We start from the raw sequence: 18,195 nt of genomic DNA, 5'->3' as shown, positions 1-18,195 counted from the left end.
AAGAAGAAAGCCATTTCTTAAAGATATCCATAAAAAGTGTTGTTTAAAGTTTGCCACAAGCCACCTGGGAGACACACCAAACATGTGGAAGAAGGTGCTCTGGTCAGATAAAACCAAAATTGAACTTTTTGGCAACAATGCAAAACGTTATGTTTGGCGTAAAAGCAACACAGCTCATCACCCTGAACACACCATCCCCACTGTCAAACATGGTGGTGGCAGCATCATGGTTTGGGCCTGCTTTTCTTCAGCAGGGACAGGGAAGATGGTTAAAATTGATGGGAAGATGGATGGAGCCAAATACAGGACCATTCTGGAAGAAAACCTGATGGAGTCTGCAAAAGACCTGAGACTGGGACGAAGATTTGTCTTCCAACACGACAATGATCCAAAACATAAAGCAAAATCTACAATGGAATGGTTCAAAAATAAACATATCCAGGTGTTAGAATGGCCAAGTCAAAGTCCAGACCTGAATCCAATCGAGAATCTGTGGAAAGAACTGAAAACTGCTGTTCACAAATGCTCTCCATCCAACCTCACTGAGCTCGAGCTGTTTTGCAAGGAGGAATGGGAAAAAATTTCAGTCTCTCGATGTGCAAAACTGATAGAGACATACCCCAAGCGACTTACAGCTGTAATCGCAGCAAAAGGTGGCGCTACAAAGTATTAACTTAAGAGGGCTGAATAATTTTGCACGCCCAATTTTTCTGTTTTTGATTTGTTAAAAAAGTTTGAAATATCCAATAAATGTCGTTCCACTTCATGATTGTGTCCCACTTGTTGTTGATTCTTCACAAAAAAATACAGTTTTATATCTTTATGTTTGAAGCCTGAAATGTGGCAAAAGGTCTCAAAGTTCAAGGGGGCCGAATACTTTCGCAAGGCACTGTATACATGGATGAGAGCCCTTCCTACTGCCTGAGCTATGTTGTTGATGGAAATTGAACAGAGCGTGGGGCCTAGGATCGAGCCTTGGGGTACTCCCCTGGTGACAGGCAGTGGCTGAGACAACAGATGTTCTGACTTCATACAATGCACTCTTTGGAGAGAGGTAGTTAGCAAACCAGGCCAAAGACCCCTCAGAGACACCAATACTCCTTAGCCGGCCCACAAGAATGGAATGGTCTACCGTATCAAAAGCTTTGGCCAAGTCAATAAAAATAGCAGCACAACATTGCTTAGAATCAAGGGCAATGGTGACATCATTGAGGACCTTTAAGGTTGCAGTGACACATCCATAACCTGAGCGGAAACCAGATTGCATACCAGAGAGAATATTATAGACATCAAGACAGACAGTTAGTTGATTATTGACAAGTTTTTACAACACATTTGATAAATAGGGCAAGATAGAAATTGGCCATAAATTCCTACAATATATTTCTATACAATATATTCACTCATATGACATCACGTACTTGCAGACAAATACCACAGCTAGGGGCTGTATCCGGGCACTCCGCGTTGCGTCGTGCATAAGAACATCCCTTAGCCGTGGAATATTGGCCATATAGCACACCCCTTCTCGGGCCCTATTGCTTAAATAGTGCATTGTGAAGGTCAGTGAGGTCAGCTTCCGTCAGTCCCTTGAAATTAACAGCCACATAGGTCATTATTACAAGGGACTTCATTGTCTGTAAACCAATTGATTGCTCCAAGTATGTGATGGCATATTACACAATACCAATAAATGAAAGTCAATGCAATACTCATATCTACCTAAATATTTTACAAGAAATGATCTCTTATGAATACCTGAATAATACATATGTATTTTTTAAATAGCTGCTCAGGATAATACTCAACATATGAAATATATAAGATATACGCAATCATATTAATTGATAATCTATTGTTAGTTTTTTAAAAGAAAATACATTGATTTCATTGTCAGTCAGTGTATTTAGTAATTCACAGTATCAATCTACTCATTTTTATACAACTATGGTTATACCCACTACTATGTTTATCATAATAACCCAACGAGAAGGACTGAATAGAACATACATCAACCATGTAACCATGCTAGCGACGTCATGTAACCATGCTAGCAACGTCATGTAGCCATGCTAGCAACGTCATGTAGCCATGCTAGCAACATCATGTAGCCATGCTAGCGACGTCATGTAACCATGCTAGCAACATCATGTAGCCATGCTAGCGACGTCATGTAACCATGCTAGCAACATCATGTAGCCATGCTAGCAACGTCATGTAGCCATGCTAGCGACGTCATGTAACCATGCTAGCGACATCATGTAGCCATGCTAGCAACGTCATGTAGCCATGCTAGCAACGTCATGTAGCCATGCTAGCGGCGTCATGTAGCCATGCTAGCAACGTCATGTAACCATGCTAGCGATGTCATGTAACCATGCTAGCGAAGTCATGTAACCATGCTAGCGATGTCTTGTAACCATGCTAGCGATGTCATGTAACCATGCTAGCGACATCATGTAACCATGCTAGCGACATCATGTAACCATACTAGCGACATCATGTAACCATGCTAGCGATGTCATGTCATGTAAGCCATGTTCTGTTATAATCTCCACCCGGCACAGCCAGAAGAGGACTGGCCACCCCACATAGCCTGGTACCTCTCTAGGTTTCTTCCTAGGTTTTGGCCTTTCTAGGGAGTTTTTCCTAGCCACCGTGCTTCTACACCTGCATTGCTTGCTGTTTGGGGTTTTAGGCTGGGTTTCTGTACAGCACTTTGAGATATCAGCTGATGTACGAAGGGCTATATAAATACATTTGATTTGATTTAACCATGCTAGTGTAGCTGATGCGAAATGGCTAGCTAGTTAGCGGTGGTGCGCGCTGGTAGCATTTCAATCGGTGACGTCACTCGCTCTGAGACCTTGAAGTAGTGGTTCCCCTTGCTCTGCAAGGGCCGCGGCTTTTGTGGAGCGATGGGTAACGATGCTTCGAGGGTGACTGTTGACGTGTGCAGAGCGTCCCTGGTTCGCGCCCGGGTCGGGGAGAGGGGACGGACGTAAAGTCTATACTGTTTCACCAGCAACATCAGGTTGTTATGTCACCATGCTAGCAACGTCATGTAACCATGCTAGCAACGTCATGTAGCCATGCTAGCGGCGTCATGTAGCCATGCTAGCAACGTCATGTAGCCATGCTAGCAACGTCATGTAGCCATGCTAGCGGCGTCATGTAACCATGCTAGCGGCGTCATGTAACCATGCTAGCAACGTCATGTAGCCATGCTAGCGGCGTCATGTAGCCATGCTAGCGGCGTCATGTAGCCATGCTAGCGGCGTCATGTAGCCATGCTAGCGGCGTCATGTAGCCATGCTAGCGACGTCATGTAGCCATGCTAGCGACGTCATGTAGCCATGCTAGCGATGTCATGTAGCCATGCTAGCGGCGTCATGTAGCCATGCTAGCGGCGTCATGTAGCCATGCTAGCAACGTCATGTAGCCATGCTAGCGGCGTCATGTAGCCATGCTAGCGACGTCATGTAACCATGCTAGCGGCGTCATGTAACCATGCTAGCGACGTCATGTAGCCATGCTAGCGGCGTCATGTAGCCATGCTAGCAACTTCATGTAACCATGACTTTTCTTTATGGATTAAAATATATATATATTCGAATATATACGGAAATGTCTGCTCAATCCAAACTATTGCAACATTACCACAAAAATGAAGGAGGCAAGTGGAAAAGGGAGACGGTGGGGAACTTGTTTGTCTGCTATATATTAAAGATACAAATTGGCTGAAAGGAACTGGCATAAATAGAAAAATATACCAGTTGTGTAGATTTTACTGCAAAGAGACAGAATCCCCTAGATCATATATTCTGGTATTGCCCCCCGTGTAGCTTGTTTCTGGTCACAGGTTCAGGAATGGTAAAAAAAAACACAAATTAAATCACAACATTCTTTTAAAATTAACAAAAAAAATACAAATAGCAGTGTTTGGCAATTTGGAAAGCCATAATCAATAAATAAAATAATAACACTTGTTGAAAAGGGTTTTCATCTTTAGATCACAATCTGTAACAAAGAGCTACAGTTTCAGAGTTTCAGAGCAAGGAATAAATATATATATATTTTTTTATTAAAAAAAAAGCATTGTATTTGGGACAAATCATTCACTAAATCCTAAACCTCAACTAAATATTGTAATAAATAATTTGGAAATTGAGCAAGTTGAGGTGACTAAACTGCTTTGGAGTAACCCTGGATTGTAAACTGTCATGGTCAAAACATATTGATACAACAGTAGCTAAGATGGGGAGAAGTCTGTCCATAATAAAGTGATGCTCTGCCTTCTTAACAACACTATCAACAAGGCAGGTCTTACAGGACCTAGTTTCTACCTTCTTAACAACACTATCAACAAGGCAGGTCTTACAGGACCTAGTTTCTACCTTCTTAACAACACTATCAACAAGGCAGGTCCTACAGGCCCTAGTTTCTACCTTCTTAACAACACTATCAACAAGGCAGGTCCTACTGGCCCTAGTTTCTAGCTTCTTAACAACACTATCAACAAGGCAGGTCTTACAGGACCTAGTTTCTACCTTCTTAACAACACTATCAAAAAGGCAGATCATACAGACCCTAGTTTCTACCTTCTTAACAACACTATCAACAAGGCAGGTCCTACAGGCCCTAGTTTCTACCTTCTTAACAACACTATCAACAAGGCAGGTCCTACAGGCCTTAGTTTCTACCTTCTTAACAACACTATCACCAAGGCAGGTCCTACAGGCCCTAGTTTTGTCACACCTGGACTACTGTTCAGTCGTGTGGTCAGGTGCCACAAAGAGGGACTTAGGAAAAGTACAATTGGCTCAGAACAGGGCAGCACAGCTGGCCCTTGGATGTACAGAGAGAGCTAATATTAATAATATGCATGTCAATCTCTCCTGGCTCAAGGTGGAAGAGAGATTGACTTCACCACGACTTATATTTATGAGAGGTATAAAAATGTTGAATGTACCAAGCTGTCTGTTTGAACTACTAGCACACAGCTCAGACACCCATACATACCCGACAAGACATGCCAACAGAGGTCTCTTCACAGTCTCCAAGTCCAGAACAGAATATGGGAGGCACACAGTACTAAGAGCCATGACTACATGGAAATCTATTCCACATCAGGTAACTGATGCAGCAGTAGGATCAGATTTAATAAACACAGATATAAATACACCTTATGGAACAGCGGGGACCGTGAAGAGACACAAACATAGACACAGACACATACACACTATACACACACAAACACATGGATTTTGTATTGTAGATATGAGGGTGTGGTGGAGTAGGGGCCTGAGGGCACACACTTAGTCTGTTGTGAATGTATTGTAATGTTTTTAAAATGGTATAAACTGCCTTCATTTTGCTGGACCCCAGGAAGAGTAGCTGATGCCTTGGCAGGAACTAATGGAGATCCATAATAAACCCCAGGAAGAGTAACTGCTGTCTTAGCAGGAACTAATGGGGATCCATAATAAACCCCAGGAAGAGTAGCTGCTGCCTTGGCAGGAACTAATGGGGATGTCAGGTATTGTCATGTTGTGTCTTGTTCCTGTTCTTTCTCTTCACCCTGTCTCCCTCTGCTGGTCGTATTAGGTTACCTTTTCTTACCCTCCTTCCCCCAGCTGTTCCTTGTCTCCTCTAACTACCTCGTTCACCCCTTTTCCCACCTGTTCCCTTTTTCCCTCTGATTAGGTCTCTATATCTCTCTCTGTTCCTGCTTCTGTCTTTGTCGGATTCTCGTTTGTGTTTCTCATGCCTGAACCAGACTATCGTCGTGTTTGCTGCAACCCTGTCCTGTCGGAATCTGCCAGTTCATCTAACCTTGTCCTGTCCTGTCGGAATCTGCCTGTCCATCTGAGCCTACATGTGTTTCGTCATTAAAGAAACTCTGTTTTGTTAATTCGCTTTTGGGTCCTCATTCACGCACCTGACAGGGGATCCATAATAAACCCCGTAGTGGAAATGTCCTGTATTACCAAATCATGAGAGCAAAACCCACACACAAGTCAGAGTTATCATAAAGTCCATCTTTAATTATATGAGCTCCATCACAACCCTGTGACTCTCAGATCAATTCAGTGTCTATAAATGAATTCTCTGAGAGTGCTTACACATTGCAACTGAGATCCTTTATAGCAAAGACACACATAGCCAGACAGCATTGGCTATAAATTATTGTTCAGCTTTGTCTCCTAAACTATGTTCTTATCTCGCTATTGGTACCACTCAGGATCAACACCATTACCCCACCCAATGGCATATATGAAATACACCCCCTCCTGGACAAGATCACAGAGAGGAGAGTGACTCTCTAGGTCAAGATAAGGGCAACCTCAGAGGGAACATAGAATGGTTCCAGACACTGCCATCCTCCTCTCCCCGATGGGAAAAGTAGGGAGTACCTGGCACACAGACATTGTGAAGCCAAGAGATAATTGGTTCCCCCTCAATCATCCCTTCACATGGTTTAAAAGATACATTTACATATGAAGACAAGCTTGACCTCTCCCCTCTCTGTGGCCCAAGTAACTGAACCCTGACAGAGAACAGATAACTGCAGATGGCCAACACTATAGTACAACAAGATACATTCTAAATGACAAGTATCTCACAAGCATATTATGAAAATAGAACTTATCTATGTTACCCAACTAATTCTGATTCTGCTACGACAACCCTAGGAAGAGTAGCTGCTGACTTGGCAGGAACTAATGGAGATCCATAATAAACCCCAGGAAGAGTAGCTGCTGCCTTGGCAGGAACTAATGGAGATCCATAATAAACCCCAGGAAGAGTAGCTGCTGACTTGGCAGGAACTAATGGAGATCCATAAATGTATATGTAAAATGCATGTATATGTAGCAGAAAAGTTGTAAAAACACAAAATATATACATTATGTGTCCTCTGAAGGGGGGGGGCAACAACATCATGTAATCATGCTAACAACATCATGTAATCATGCTAACAACATCATGTAATCATGCTAACAACATCATGTAATCATGCTAACAACATCATGTAATCATGCTAACAACATCATGTAATCATGCTAACAACATCATGCAATCATGCTAGCAAACATCAAACATGAACATGTTAGCTATACAGTATTGTCGAGTCACTACGGCCGGGATTCTTACTAAGGCCGTGATCTGCATTGCACCCACATCACACAGCGCTTTACTTTCTTAAAGGTATTTTATAGCTGACCTGTGCCGTGCGATGTCAGCGCATTGTGGTTTGTTTGAATACTGGCCATTCTCCACACTGGGTCATGGTTGGAGGGATAACTTCTGCATTAGTAGTACAGAGCATGAATGATGTTTCCAGCCAGCCAGAACTGTTTCGGAGGTTGTTGAGGTGAGGTGGACTAGTGGTCACTACTAGTCCACCTCACCAGTCATAGGCTACCAGTTACTGATTGTGTTTTAAACTAGTTGTCAGTTCTAATTTCCTGTACTGATTGTGCTCTACCAGCCTAAGTAGAAAAGGCTTTCATTATGTCAGAATACAACTAGTAGCCTAGTGTCATGGTTTACAGTTTAACGATGAGTGGGGTTGGTGGGGGTGTTCGGAATAGATGTCAGTGTACAGGGTAGATAGTCCACTTCTCCATCCCTCCCCTAGGTGGCAGCAGCAAAAGGGTCATACCCAGTACTGGTTCTGCTGTAGAGTTGGGGTTGGGGTCCTAATGAGCTGGTCTGAACTCTCTGGATTTACAGCTTTCAATGAGCAGTCCGGCAGTGATGCAGAGTTGCTAACTGAGCCCCGTTTGGCGAAAGGAAGCGGCCTGTCCAAGGCAGGGCTTCCAGGGTCGCTTGGGCTCAGCGGAGTCACCGTTACCGTGGGAGCGGCCGCGCTCCTCTGCGGCTGGTCGTGATAGTCCGGTGGGGTTGAGGGCGAGGGCAGCGGTTTCAGGGTCAGAGGTTTTTGTTTCCTCTTCCTGTTGCGTCTCAGCAGTAGAAACAGCACCCCCAGGATGATGACCAATAGGAGCAGGACCAGGAGAGGTAGGATCACCAATAGGGGGTTGGAAGTCCTCTGTGGGTATGACTCTACTCGGACCGGTGTCATCATAAAGGGGATCTCAGAAAGGTCTTCTCCTCTCCCCATGGTGGGTTTGCCCAAAGTTGTACCTGTCGAGTCGTTGCGATTGGTGTTTCCCCAGTGATTGCGACCTTTGAACTTCTGGTGGGTCTTGCTGGGTCTCTGTGTGGAGAGGAAGGATGTAGACAGGGAGGGTAGTGCTGTCCCAATACCAAACACTGTCGTTTGGTTCGATTGGTTCAGAGACTGAGAGAAAGGACTGCTGGTGGTCAGGACGGGACTCTCTGTTCTTCTGACTAGCGATGGATCGTATGGAACGACAGTGAAGCGGAACTCTCCCTTGGCAGGTGGGACGTTCTCCGCTTTCACGACAAAAACCAATGAGTCGTTCAGCTCCTGCACTTCAGTCATGTTAGCATTGAGCTCGATGGATATCCTCTCCTGCTTCACATCCTGAAAGGAGAAAGACTCCACCGGTTCCGTTTTCATACCATCTTTGGCTTTTCCTCGGGCCAGCTTGCCGTACTTTGGCTGGGACACGACCTCGAAGATGGGGTCGTTGCCTGTTAGAGAAGCCAGCTCAGTTGCATTGAGAAAACCAGTGTTGAGTTTGACCACAATGCCATTGGGTATTCTCACCCCTTTGCCAAACCTCACCAGGGGCTTAACTGTGATGTTGACAACCTGATTCGTCAGGTTAGCTTTCGACGTAAATACAGTGAACTCAAAGCTGTCCTGACCAGATGTGACGCTCGTCATTTGATAAAACAAGCGACCAGTCCTTAGGTCCTCCTGCTCAAACTGCCTCAAATCCTGGTTGTCCAGCCAAAGGATCTTGCCGTACCGTGGAAGCTTGGTGATCCGGTAGTGAATCATTGTGGTTTTCCCGTTAGTCTCTGCAGCCAGACTCCCCTGCGTTAACGCTACACAGGTCTGACCCTGCTTCAGAGTCAGCCCTGTGTTGTTAACCAGGGAGATGGTGATCTCTGTCAACTCCAGGTTGAATAGCTTGTACACCGGCTCGTGGTGGCCGTCCGAGATACTGAAATAGAAGACCCCCGACGCCTGGCCTCCATCATGGACAAAGTACACCTTCCCACTGTTGATCTGAGCCTGAGTGAAGGACACCACAGACTCATTCAGGCTTCCTGCCAGGGCCAGATAGCCGTTGTTGGGCTTGCTGACGACAGTGTACTGGACATCCTCTGAAGGGTTGTCCAGATCTTTCACATTGAGGTTCTGCAGTCCCAGGGCCACTATGTCCCCCTGTACCACACTCAGGCTGGGGGTTTTGGTCTTCAGGACGGGTGGCTGGTCATTGATCGGGACCACTGTGATGTTGAACCACTCTTCCAGCACCTAGATAGAGAAGAAAAATATGACTTCATTGTCCAATGTACACAGAAACTGCTTTAGCGTTTAGAGCAGAACTTTAATGTCTTCAATGAGGAAATTTGATTTGATTTGATTTGAATTCATTTCACAATTACAGAAAGTATTCAGACCCCTTGGATTTTTCCACATTTTGTTACTTTACAGCCTTATTCTAAAATGGATTAAATACATGTTTTCCCTCATCAATCTACACACAATACCCCATAATGACATCACAATACCCCACAATACCCCATAATGACATCACAATACCCCATAACGACAAGCAAAAACAGGTTTAGACATTTTTGCAAATGTGTAAAAAAAAAATAAAAAAACGAAATGCCTTACATAAGTATTCAGACCCTTTACTCAGTACTTTGTTAAAGCACCTTTGTCAGCGATTACAGCCTCGAGTCTTCTTGGGTATGACGCTACAAGCTTGGCACACCTGTATTTGGGGAGTTTCTCCCATTCTTCTCTGCAGATCCTCTCAAGCTCTGTCAGGTTGGATGGAGAGCATCGCTTCGCAGCTATTTTCAGGTCTCTCCAGAGATGTTAGATCAGGTTCAAGTCCGGGCTCTGGCTGGCCCACTCAAGGACATTCAGAGACTTGTCCCGAATCCACTCCTGCGCTCTTGGCTGTGTGCTTAGGGTTGTTGTCCTGTTGGAAGTTGAACCTTTGCCCCAGTCTTTGGTCCTGAGCGCTCTGGTGCAGGATTTCATCAAGGATCTCTGTACTTTGCTCCGTTCATCTTTCCTTTGACCCTGACTAGTCTCCCAGTCCCTGCCACTGAAAAAAATCCTCACAGCATGATGCTGCCACCACCATGCTTTACCGTAGGGATGGTGCCAGGTTTCCTCCAGACGTGACGCTTGGGCTTGGCAGGGAAGAGTCTGGCCATTACCATAAATGCCTGATTGGTGGAGTGCTGCAGAGATGGTTGTCCTTTTGGAATGTTCTCCCATCTCCACAGAGGAACTCTGGAGCTCTGTCAGAGTGACAATCGGGTTCTTGGTCACCTCCCTGACCAAGGCCCTTCTCCACCGATTGCTCAGTTTGGCCGGGCGGCCAGCTCTAGGAAGAGTCTTGGTGGTTCAAAACCTCTTCCATTTAAGAATGATGGAGGCCACTGTGTTCTTGGAGACCTTCCATGCTGCAGAAATGTTTTGGTACCCTTCTCCAGATCTGTGCCTCGACACAATCCTGTCTCGGAGCGCTACAGAAATTCCTTCAATCCCATGGCTAGGTTTTTGCTCTGACATGCACTGCCTACTGTGGGACCTTATATAGACAAGTGTATGCCTTTCCAAATCATGTCAAATCAATCGAATTTAGCACAGGTGGAAAATCAGGTCGTAGAAACATCTCAATGATAATCAATGGAAACAGGATGCACTTGAGCTCAATTTTGAGTCTCGTGACAAAGGGTCTGAATAGTTATGTAAATAAGGTATTTCTGTTCATTTTATGCATTTTCAAAATTGTCTAAAAACCTGTTTTTTCTTTGTCATTATGGGGTATTGTGATGTCATTATGGGTATTGTGATGTCATTATGGGGTATTGTGTGTAGATTGATGAGTAAAAACATGTATTTAATCCATTTTAGAATAAGGTTGTAACGTAACAAAATGTGGGGGAAAAAATCAAGGGGTCTGAATACTTTCCGAATGCACCGTGTGTACATACACACAAAATCATGATTTAATATGAACAGACATGTACCAGCCCAGCCATAGACAGTAGGGTACATGTGTGGAAAATGCAAGCTAGGTTTACATATCATACACACCTGGCTGACGTCTAGAGGGCGCTGGGCCGGCTTTCCCTTGGGGTTCAGCCAGGTGTCGAAGACAAAGCTGTCATGGCGCGTCTCGGAGTCGTCGTGGCGATATGTGATGCCATACTTGTTGAGGATGCGCTGGGAGAAGTTAGGTTTCTCCACACTGAGGATCCGCTCTCCCACCACGATAACGCCATGCTGGGGTAGCGACTTGACCTGGAACCAAACCTCATGGGAGTTGCGCTGGGGCGTGGGCAGCTTGAACATTAGGTTAGACGCATCCAGCTTGGACTCGTCGATGACAACACTGTCACCCTCTGTCACCACTGCACCTAGAATGCAATGAGAGACGAGCATTCATCTTTAACGTCACTAACATTTCACCAAACTTGATTTGATTAGCATTAACAGAACAAATGAAATGTATTAGAAATGTATTGCTAACATTTCGTCTACTAGAATAAATACCTGAGGTGATCAGGAGGAAGGAAGCCTGTTTGATTGCCCCTTAAAACTGCATAATATTTTTTTTATTTTAAATAACCATTATTCACCCATTTTACCAATGATTTCCCCCGATGACCCACCTGTGTTAGCGAGGAGCAATGATTTGCGGTCGGTTCCAGCATTCTCGTAGGAGATGTCCATCTCAAAGGTCTGGGTCTCCAGGGTAACCGGTGGTGAAAACACTGAGAAGGTCATTGAGTCCATGGCAGACCATCCAACCGACTCCACAAAACTTTGGAAGTACAAAACCTCCCCCTGGTCCACCTGAGATACACAGAAGAAGGAGAAGAAGAAGAAGAAGGAGAAGGAGAAGAACAAGAAGAACAAGAAGAACAAACAACAAGCAGAAGAAGGAGAAGAAGGAGAAGAAGAAGAAGAAGTAGAAGAAGGAGAAGAACAAGAAGAACAAACAACAAGCAGAAGAAGGAGAAGAAGGAGAAGAAGTAGAAGAAGGAGAAGAACAAGAAGAACAAACAACAAGAAGAAGAAGAAGAAATAGAAGAAGGAGAAGAACAAGAAGAAGGAGGAGAAGAGTTAGATACTCAATTTAGCAAACCTTTATCCCATGGTCCACCTGAGACCACTAATCAGTGAAGGCTGGTGTTAGTATAAATCGGACGGGCAAGGCCGCAATATGCTCACTTTTGTACCCCTGTTTCAACGTAGCTGAAACACTAAAGAAAGCATTGAATAAAAACTCTGAACATCAACAACTTTGGTTAAAAAAAAGAAAAAAAAAAGATCTCTTAAAAAAATATAAATATATTTCAAGACATGAACACTTCCTGTGAGTCACTTCTTCCACTGGAGAAGATCTAGTCTGTAGTTGATATTCAGGAAACAGATTTATAATGCATGTCTTTGTTGTCAGGTGTTGCTCCACAGAGATTGGCCAGTTTGACCAAAGGGCTTTATTCTTGTTTTGTAAACTTCTAGTGGTTTTATTGACTGGATAGGACAGAGGAGATTACAAAGGTAACGTGAGCCAGAAGGGGCAGTGGGTCGGTTTTCAAACCCACGCTGACTCTACTCCTGTATGTGTACCGGGGGGAATGAGGCACGGGTTTATTCATGACCTGCGGTTATATCCGCGGGGCGGGTGGCTCATTAAAAAATGTTGGATGAGGGTTGGGTGGGTGGGTTTAGGGTAATTAAATATTGTTGGATGAAGGTTGGGTGGGTGGGTTTAGGGTAATTAAATATTGTTGGATGGAGGTTTGGTGGGTGGGTTTAGGGTAATTAAATATTGTTGGATGAAGGTTTGGTGGGTGGGTTTAGGGTAATTAAATATTGTTGGGATGGAGGTTTGGTGGGTGGGTTTAGGGTAATTAAATATTGTTGGATGAAGGTTTGGTGGGTGGGTTTAGGGTAATTAAATATTGTTGGGATGGAGGTTTGGTGGGTGGGTTTAGGGTAATTAAATATTGTTGGATGAAGGTTTGGTGGGTGGGTTTAGGGTAATTAAATATTGTTGGATGAAGGTTTGGTGGGTGGGTTTAGGGTAATTAAATATTGTTGGATGAAGGTTTGGTGGGTGGGTTTAGGGTAATTAAATATTGTTGGATGAAGGTTTGGTGGGTGGGTTTAGGGTAATTAAATATTGTTGGATGGAGGTTTGGTGGGTGGGTTTAGGGTAATTAAATATTGTTGGATGGAGGTTTGGTGGGTGGGTTTAGGGTAATTAAATATTGTTGGATGAAGGTTTGGTGGGTGGGTTTAGGGTAATTAAATATTGTTGGATGAAGGTTTGGTGGGTGGGTTTAGGGTAATTAAATATTGTTGGATGAAGGTTTGGTGGGTGGCGGGTTGAATATAAGGAAAACAATGCAGTAAAAAAAATCATAAATGTGTAATTCTTGGGCAATTCATATCTAAAGGCTATATTGATGTTTTTCTTTCATATTTTTTTTTAATCTGGCATTAGTGTGTAAGCCTATTGCACGCCGAATGAAACCTGGCACAGTTCTGTTCTGATTCTCAACAGTGAAAACCTGGCACAGTTCTGTTCTGTTTCTCAACAGTGAAAACCTGGCACAGTTCTATTCTGTTTCTCAACAGTGAAAACTTGGCACAGTTCTGTTCTGTTTCTCAACAGTGAAAACCTGGCACAGTTCTGTTCTGTTTCTCAACAGTGAAAACATGGCACAGTTCTGTTCTGTTTCTCAACAGTGAAAACATGGCACAGTTCTGTTCTGTTTCTCAACAGTGAAAACATGGCACAGTTCTGTTCTGTTTCTCAACAGTGAAAACATGGCACAGTTCTGTTCTGTTTCTCAACAGTGAAAACCTGGCACAGTTCTGTTCTGTTTCTCAACAGTGAAAACCTGGCACAGTTCTATTCTGTTTCTCAACAGTGAAAACCTGGCACAGTTCTGTTCTGTTTCTCAACAGTGAAAACATGGCACAGTTCTGTTCTGTTTCTCAACAGTGAAAACCTGGCACAGTTCTGTTCTGTTTCTCAACAGTGAAAACCTGGCACAGTTCTATTCTGTTTCTCAACAGTGAAAACCTGGCACAGTTCTATTCTGTTTCTCAACAGTGAAAACATGGCACAGTTCTGTTCTGTTTCTCAACAGTGAAAACCTGGCACAGTCCTGTTCTGTTTCTCAACAGCGCTGCCAAAGAAATGAAGACTTATTCAATCAAAAACAATGACCGACCAAGCTTCCTGTTAATGTAACACAGCATTCTTCCTGCATGTGTTGGAATTTATATCCTGTTGAGTTTCTTTGTGTGCATTTCTCGCTGTAAATATTATGTTTCCCCAAACAGTACGGGCCCGATTCAGACTTAAGAAATGTACGCCTTTCCTACTCACGCCAATCTTACACACTTCTCAGCTGGGGTTGGAACCAAAATTATTTTCTAAATCCTTTCGTTCTGAACATAACCATTATTATTTTCCGACCTTCAAAATAAAGTTCTGAACCGGTTTGAACCCCCCAAAAAAGTACTGTTTTTTTTCTTCTTTTTAAAAAATCTTTCATTTCTGTTCCTTTTTAAAACCTCTGAAATTGACTTTTTTTTTTTGTACATTTAGCTCTACATTAAATTACATCACCATTCAGTTGTTTACATGCGCAACGAACAGACAAGTGGGTGGTGAGAGAGCGAGAGAGGGTTGAGGAGGAGGCTTGGCTTGAAGTGCCTGGGTATCTTGTTATGACATGCTTTATCTGAATTATATCTACAGAGGAGGAGCTTCTATGGAGGAACTTTGAATGTCTTTGAACTTCCGAGAGATGGCTTAAAATTGGACCGGAGCTAGCTAACAAGCTTGTGTGTGCAGAGCGGCACCCGAATTAAAAATACATCTTACCTTTTTTGTAATGAATAAACTCAATTTGAAACGTGGTAACTATAGTATCCTTAACTAGCATTGAACAAACAAAAAAGTGAATCGATTCTTCTATAATTAAAAATCTCTCCCTAATTTCTGAATCAGCCTTGTAACATCAGTAGGCCACAGCTTCGGAGTGGGAGGGGCACAAGGAGTGGGAGGGGCACAAGGAGTGGGAGGGGCACAAGGAGGTGGAGGGCCAGGTAGCCTACACACTGGCAAAGATATTCAGCTGGCAGGCAAACACTGGAATAAGTTTCTGAATGACAGAGTGAGGGCATTGCATTTGCGATGTTGTTGTTGTTGGTTTTTTTGTGGGCCAAAGAAAACATTCCCGGAATGTAAAAGAAAATATATTGGTAATTTAAAAATACAGTGGTTTGATTCATCCAGAAAGTTGACACATTCAATTGTTCAAATCCATGAAATATTTGTACGGTGAGAAAATTGTAAAATAAGAGTTGAACGGTAGTCCTATAAATCTACCTTGATAATCCTCACTAATCATGGGACTGTAATGACAACGGTCCTGTCGTCGTGAACCTTTGCTCCAGGCTCCAGGTTTAAACTGCTAGGTATGGTCTTCATTGCATAATGATTCAAATGGGTTACATGTCCCAAATTATTGCACCATTTGTGATGCGTTCGCCTATTATGATCCACTACAGCTAGTGATCCTCAGGAACGACAACGCGGACGTGACAGACGAAAGAAACTAACACTAAAGTGACGGTTAAAATGTATGTTGGGATTTACATTTTGGTATTAGGGATTATGGATCCCCATTAGTTCCTGTTGAGGCAGCAGCTCCTCTTCCTGGGGTTTATAACGGGTCCCCATTAGTTCCTGTTGAGGCAGCAGCTCCTCTTCCTGGGGTTTATTATGGATCCCCATTAGTTCCTGTTGAGGCAGCAGCTCCTCTTCCTGGGGTTTATTATGGATCCCCATTAGTTCCTGCCAAGGCAGCAGCTCCTCTTCCTGGGGTTTATTATGGATCCCCATTAACCGTTGCCAAGGCAGCAGCTCCTCTTCCTGGGGTTTATTATGGATCCCCATTAGTTCCTGCCAAGGCAGCAGCTACTCTCCCTGGGGTTTATTATGGATCCCCATTAGTTCCTGCCAAGGCAGCAGCTACTCTTCCTGGGGTTTATTATGGATCCCTATTAGTTCCTGCCAAGGCAGCAGCTCCTCTTCCTGGGGATTATTATAGATCCTCATTAGTTCCTGCCAAGGCAGCAGCTACTCTTCCTGGGGTTTATTATGGATCCCCATTAGTTCCTGCCAAGGCAGCAGCTACTTTTCCTGGGGTTTATTATGGATCCCCATTAGTTCCTGTTGAGGCAGCAGCTACTCTTCCCGGGGTACAGCAACATTAAGGCAGTTCTATAATTTTAAAAACATTACAATAAATTCACAACAGATTTCAAAACATATTATGGTATAACTGACGGTGGCTACCGAAAGTGGCTAATACAGTATTTAAAACGATACAAATTGTTTTAAAAAATACAGTGAGGAGTCTGGGCGTATATATTTAAAACATTCTAGAAATAATAAATCAACTTGGTATAAGTTTGGCGCTGTACTGTCATTTGCGTATGGCAACAGAAGCCTATAGCTTGTATTTGTTATTATGTGTTTATACCTCATAGCCTGGTTCCTCTCTAGGTTTCTTCCTAGGTTTTGGCCTTTCTAGGGAGTTTTTCCTAGCCACCGTGCTTCTACACCTGCATTGCTTGCTGTTTGGGGGTTTTAGGCTGGGTTTCTGTACAGCACTTTGAGATATCAGCTGATGTAAGAAGGGCTATATAAATACATTTGATTTGATTTGATGATATTATGGATCCCCACTAGCGTTTGCAGGAGCAGCAGATCATTTTCCTGGGTTCCACAAAAAAAAAAACACAAAAAATGACAAGTAACAAAACACTTGTACACTAATAATCTGGGACAGTCATATAAACTTCACGGTGGGAAAGGTGATATGTTGATATGCTTCAGTTTGCTGCCATGTGACTGGTTTCACATTTTGCCTACAGCGATCATACGGTAAAATATATATAAAACAATTGTCATTTATATTTACTATCCCCCTTATCTAAACGGCTTATTCATTTACCTAGCTGTTATCAATAGCTCTTCATTAACACGGCCTACCTGTAGAATCCCCTCCACCACACCTTCATTAATACAGCCTACCTGTAGAATCACCTCTACCACACCTTCATTAATACGGCCTACCTGTAGAATCACCTCTACCACACCTTCATTAATACGGCCTACCTGTAGAATCACCTCTACCACACCTTCATTAATACAGCCTACCTGTAGAATCACCTCTACCACACCTTCATTAATACAGCCTACCTGTAGAATCACCTCTACCACACCTTCATTAATACGGCCTACCTGTAGAATCACCTCCACCACACCTTCATTAATACGGCCTACCTGTAGAATCACCTCCACCACACCTTCATTAATAAAGCCTACCTGTAGAATCCCCTCTACCACACCTTCATTAATACAGCCTACCTGTAGAATCCCCTCCTCCACACCTTCATCTCTTTGATCTCCACCCAAAACAACGAATAGCGGATGAATAGAATGATTTTCTCGCGCTCAAGTTCAAGGTCAGAACTCGTAGAGAGAAAGATGCATGAAAAAGGGAATGACGTTCTCTTCACGTGCTCTTAACTCGGGTCGGGAACACCTACAAACTCCCGGGTTCATTCTCACAGAGCGTCACTCAGAGTAGGAGTGGGGGGGGTCTAGGATCAGCCCCCACCCCCCCACCCTTTTTTAATCCATGTAATCATATTCAATATGATCTTTAAAAAGGTCAAACTAAACCTAAAATCAGCAGCTCGGCTCTTACCATTGTCTGTGTGAAGGAGGAGACATCTACAGTGTAGTTATTAGCAAGCACTGTGACCAGTCTTCCGAGTTCGGGTCGACGAATCACGTTGAAGGTCATGGTACGGTTGGATCTCTTGTCATTGGTCACTGCCTGCAAATCGTCCCTGGTGATTGGTGTTGTAGAGCCTGTTGGGAAAAACTATGGGGTAAACAAACGCTCCAACATACTGTGTACACAGGCACAATCATGTAACATAACCTGGGACTT

General features: G+C 43.6%; 1 protein-coding gene across 1 annotated transcript in view; it reads right to left on the bottom strand.

The window, feature by feature from the left end:
- Positions 1-7,364: 7,364 nt before the first annotated feature.
- LOC110536657 (chondroitin sulfate proteoglycan 4-like) overlaps positions 7,365-18,195 on the bottom strand; it is an 84,486-nt gene continuing 73,655 nt past the window's right edge. Inside the window, exons 12-15 of the mRNA XM_036936515.1 lie at positions 17,947-18,113; positions 11,809-11,992; positions 11,231-11,553; positions 7,365-9,421 (exon numbers count right to left, since the gene is read on the bottom strand). Coding sequence (XP_036792410.1) covers positions 7,661-9,421; positions 11,231-11,553; positions 11,809-11,992; positions 17,947-18,113 — 2,435 coding nt within the window. The 3' untranslated portion in view covers positions 7,365-7,660. The remainder of the gene's footprint in view (positions 9,422-11,230; positions 11,554-11,808; positions 11,993-17,946; positions 18,114-18,195) is intronic.

This window comes from Oncorhynchus mykiss, chromosome 11 (genome assembly GCF_013265735.2).
Source record: "Oncorhynchus mykiss isolate Arlee chromosome 11, USDA_OmykA_1.1, whole genome shotgun sequence".
Taxonomy (NCBI): Eukaryota; Metazoa; Chordata; class Actinopteri; order Salmoniformes; family Salmonidae; genus Oncorhynchus; species Oncorhynchus mykiss.
Note: the sequence above shows the minus strand (reverse complement) of the source record. Positions and strands in the feature narration are given on the sequence as shown.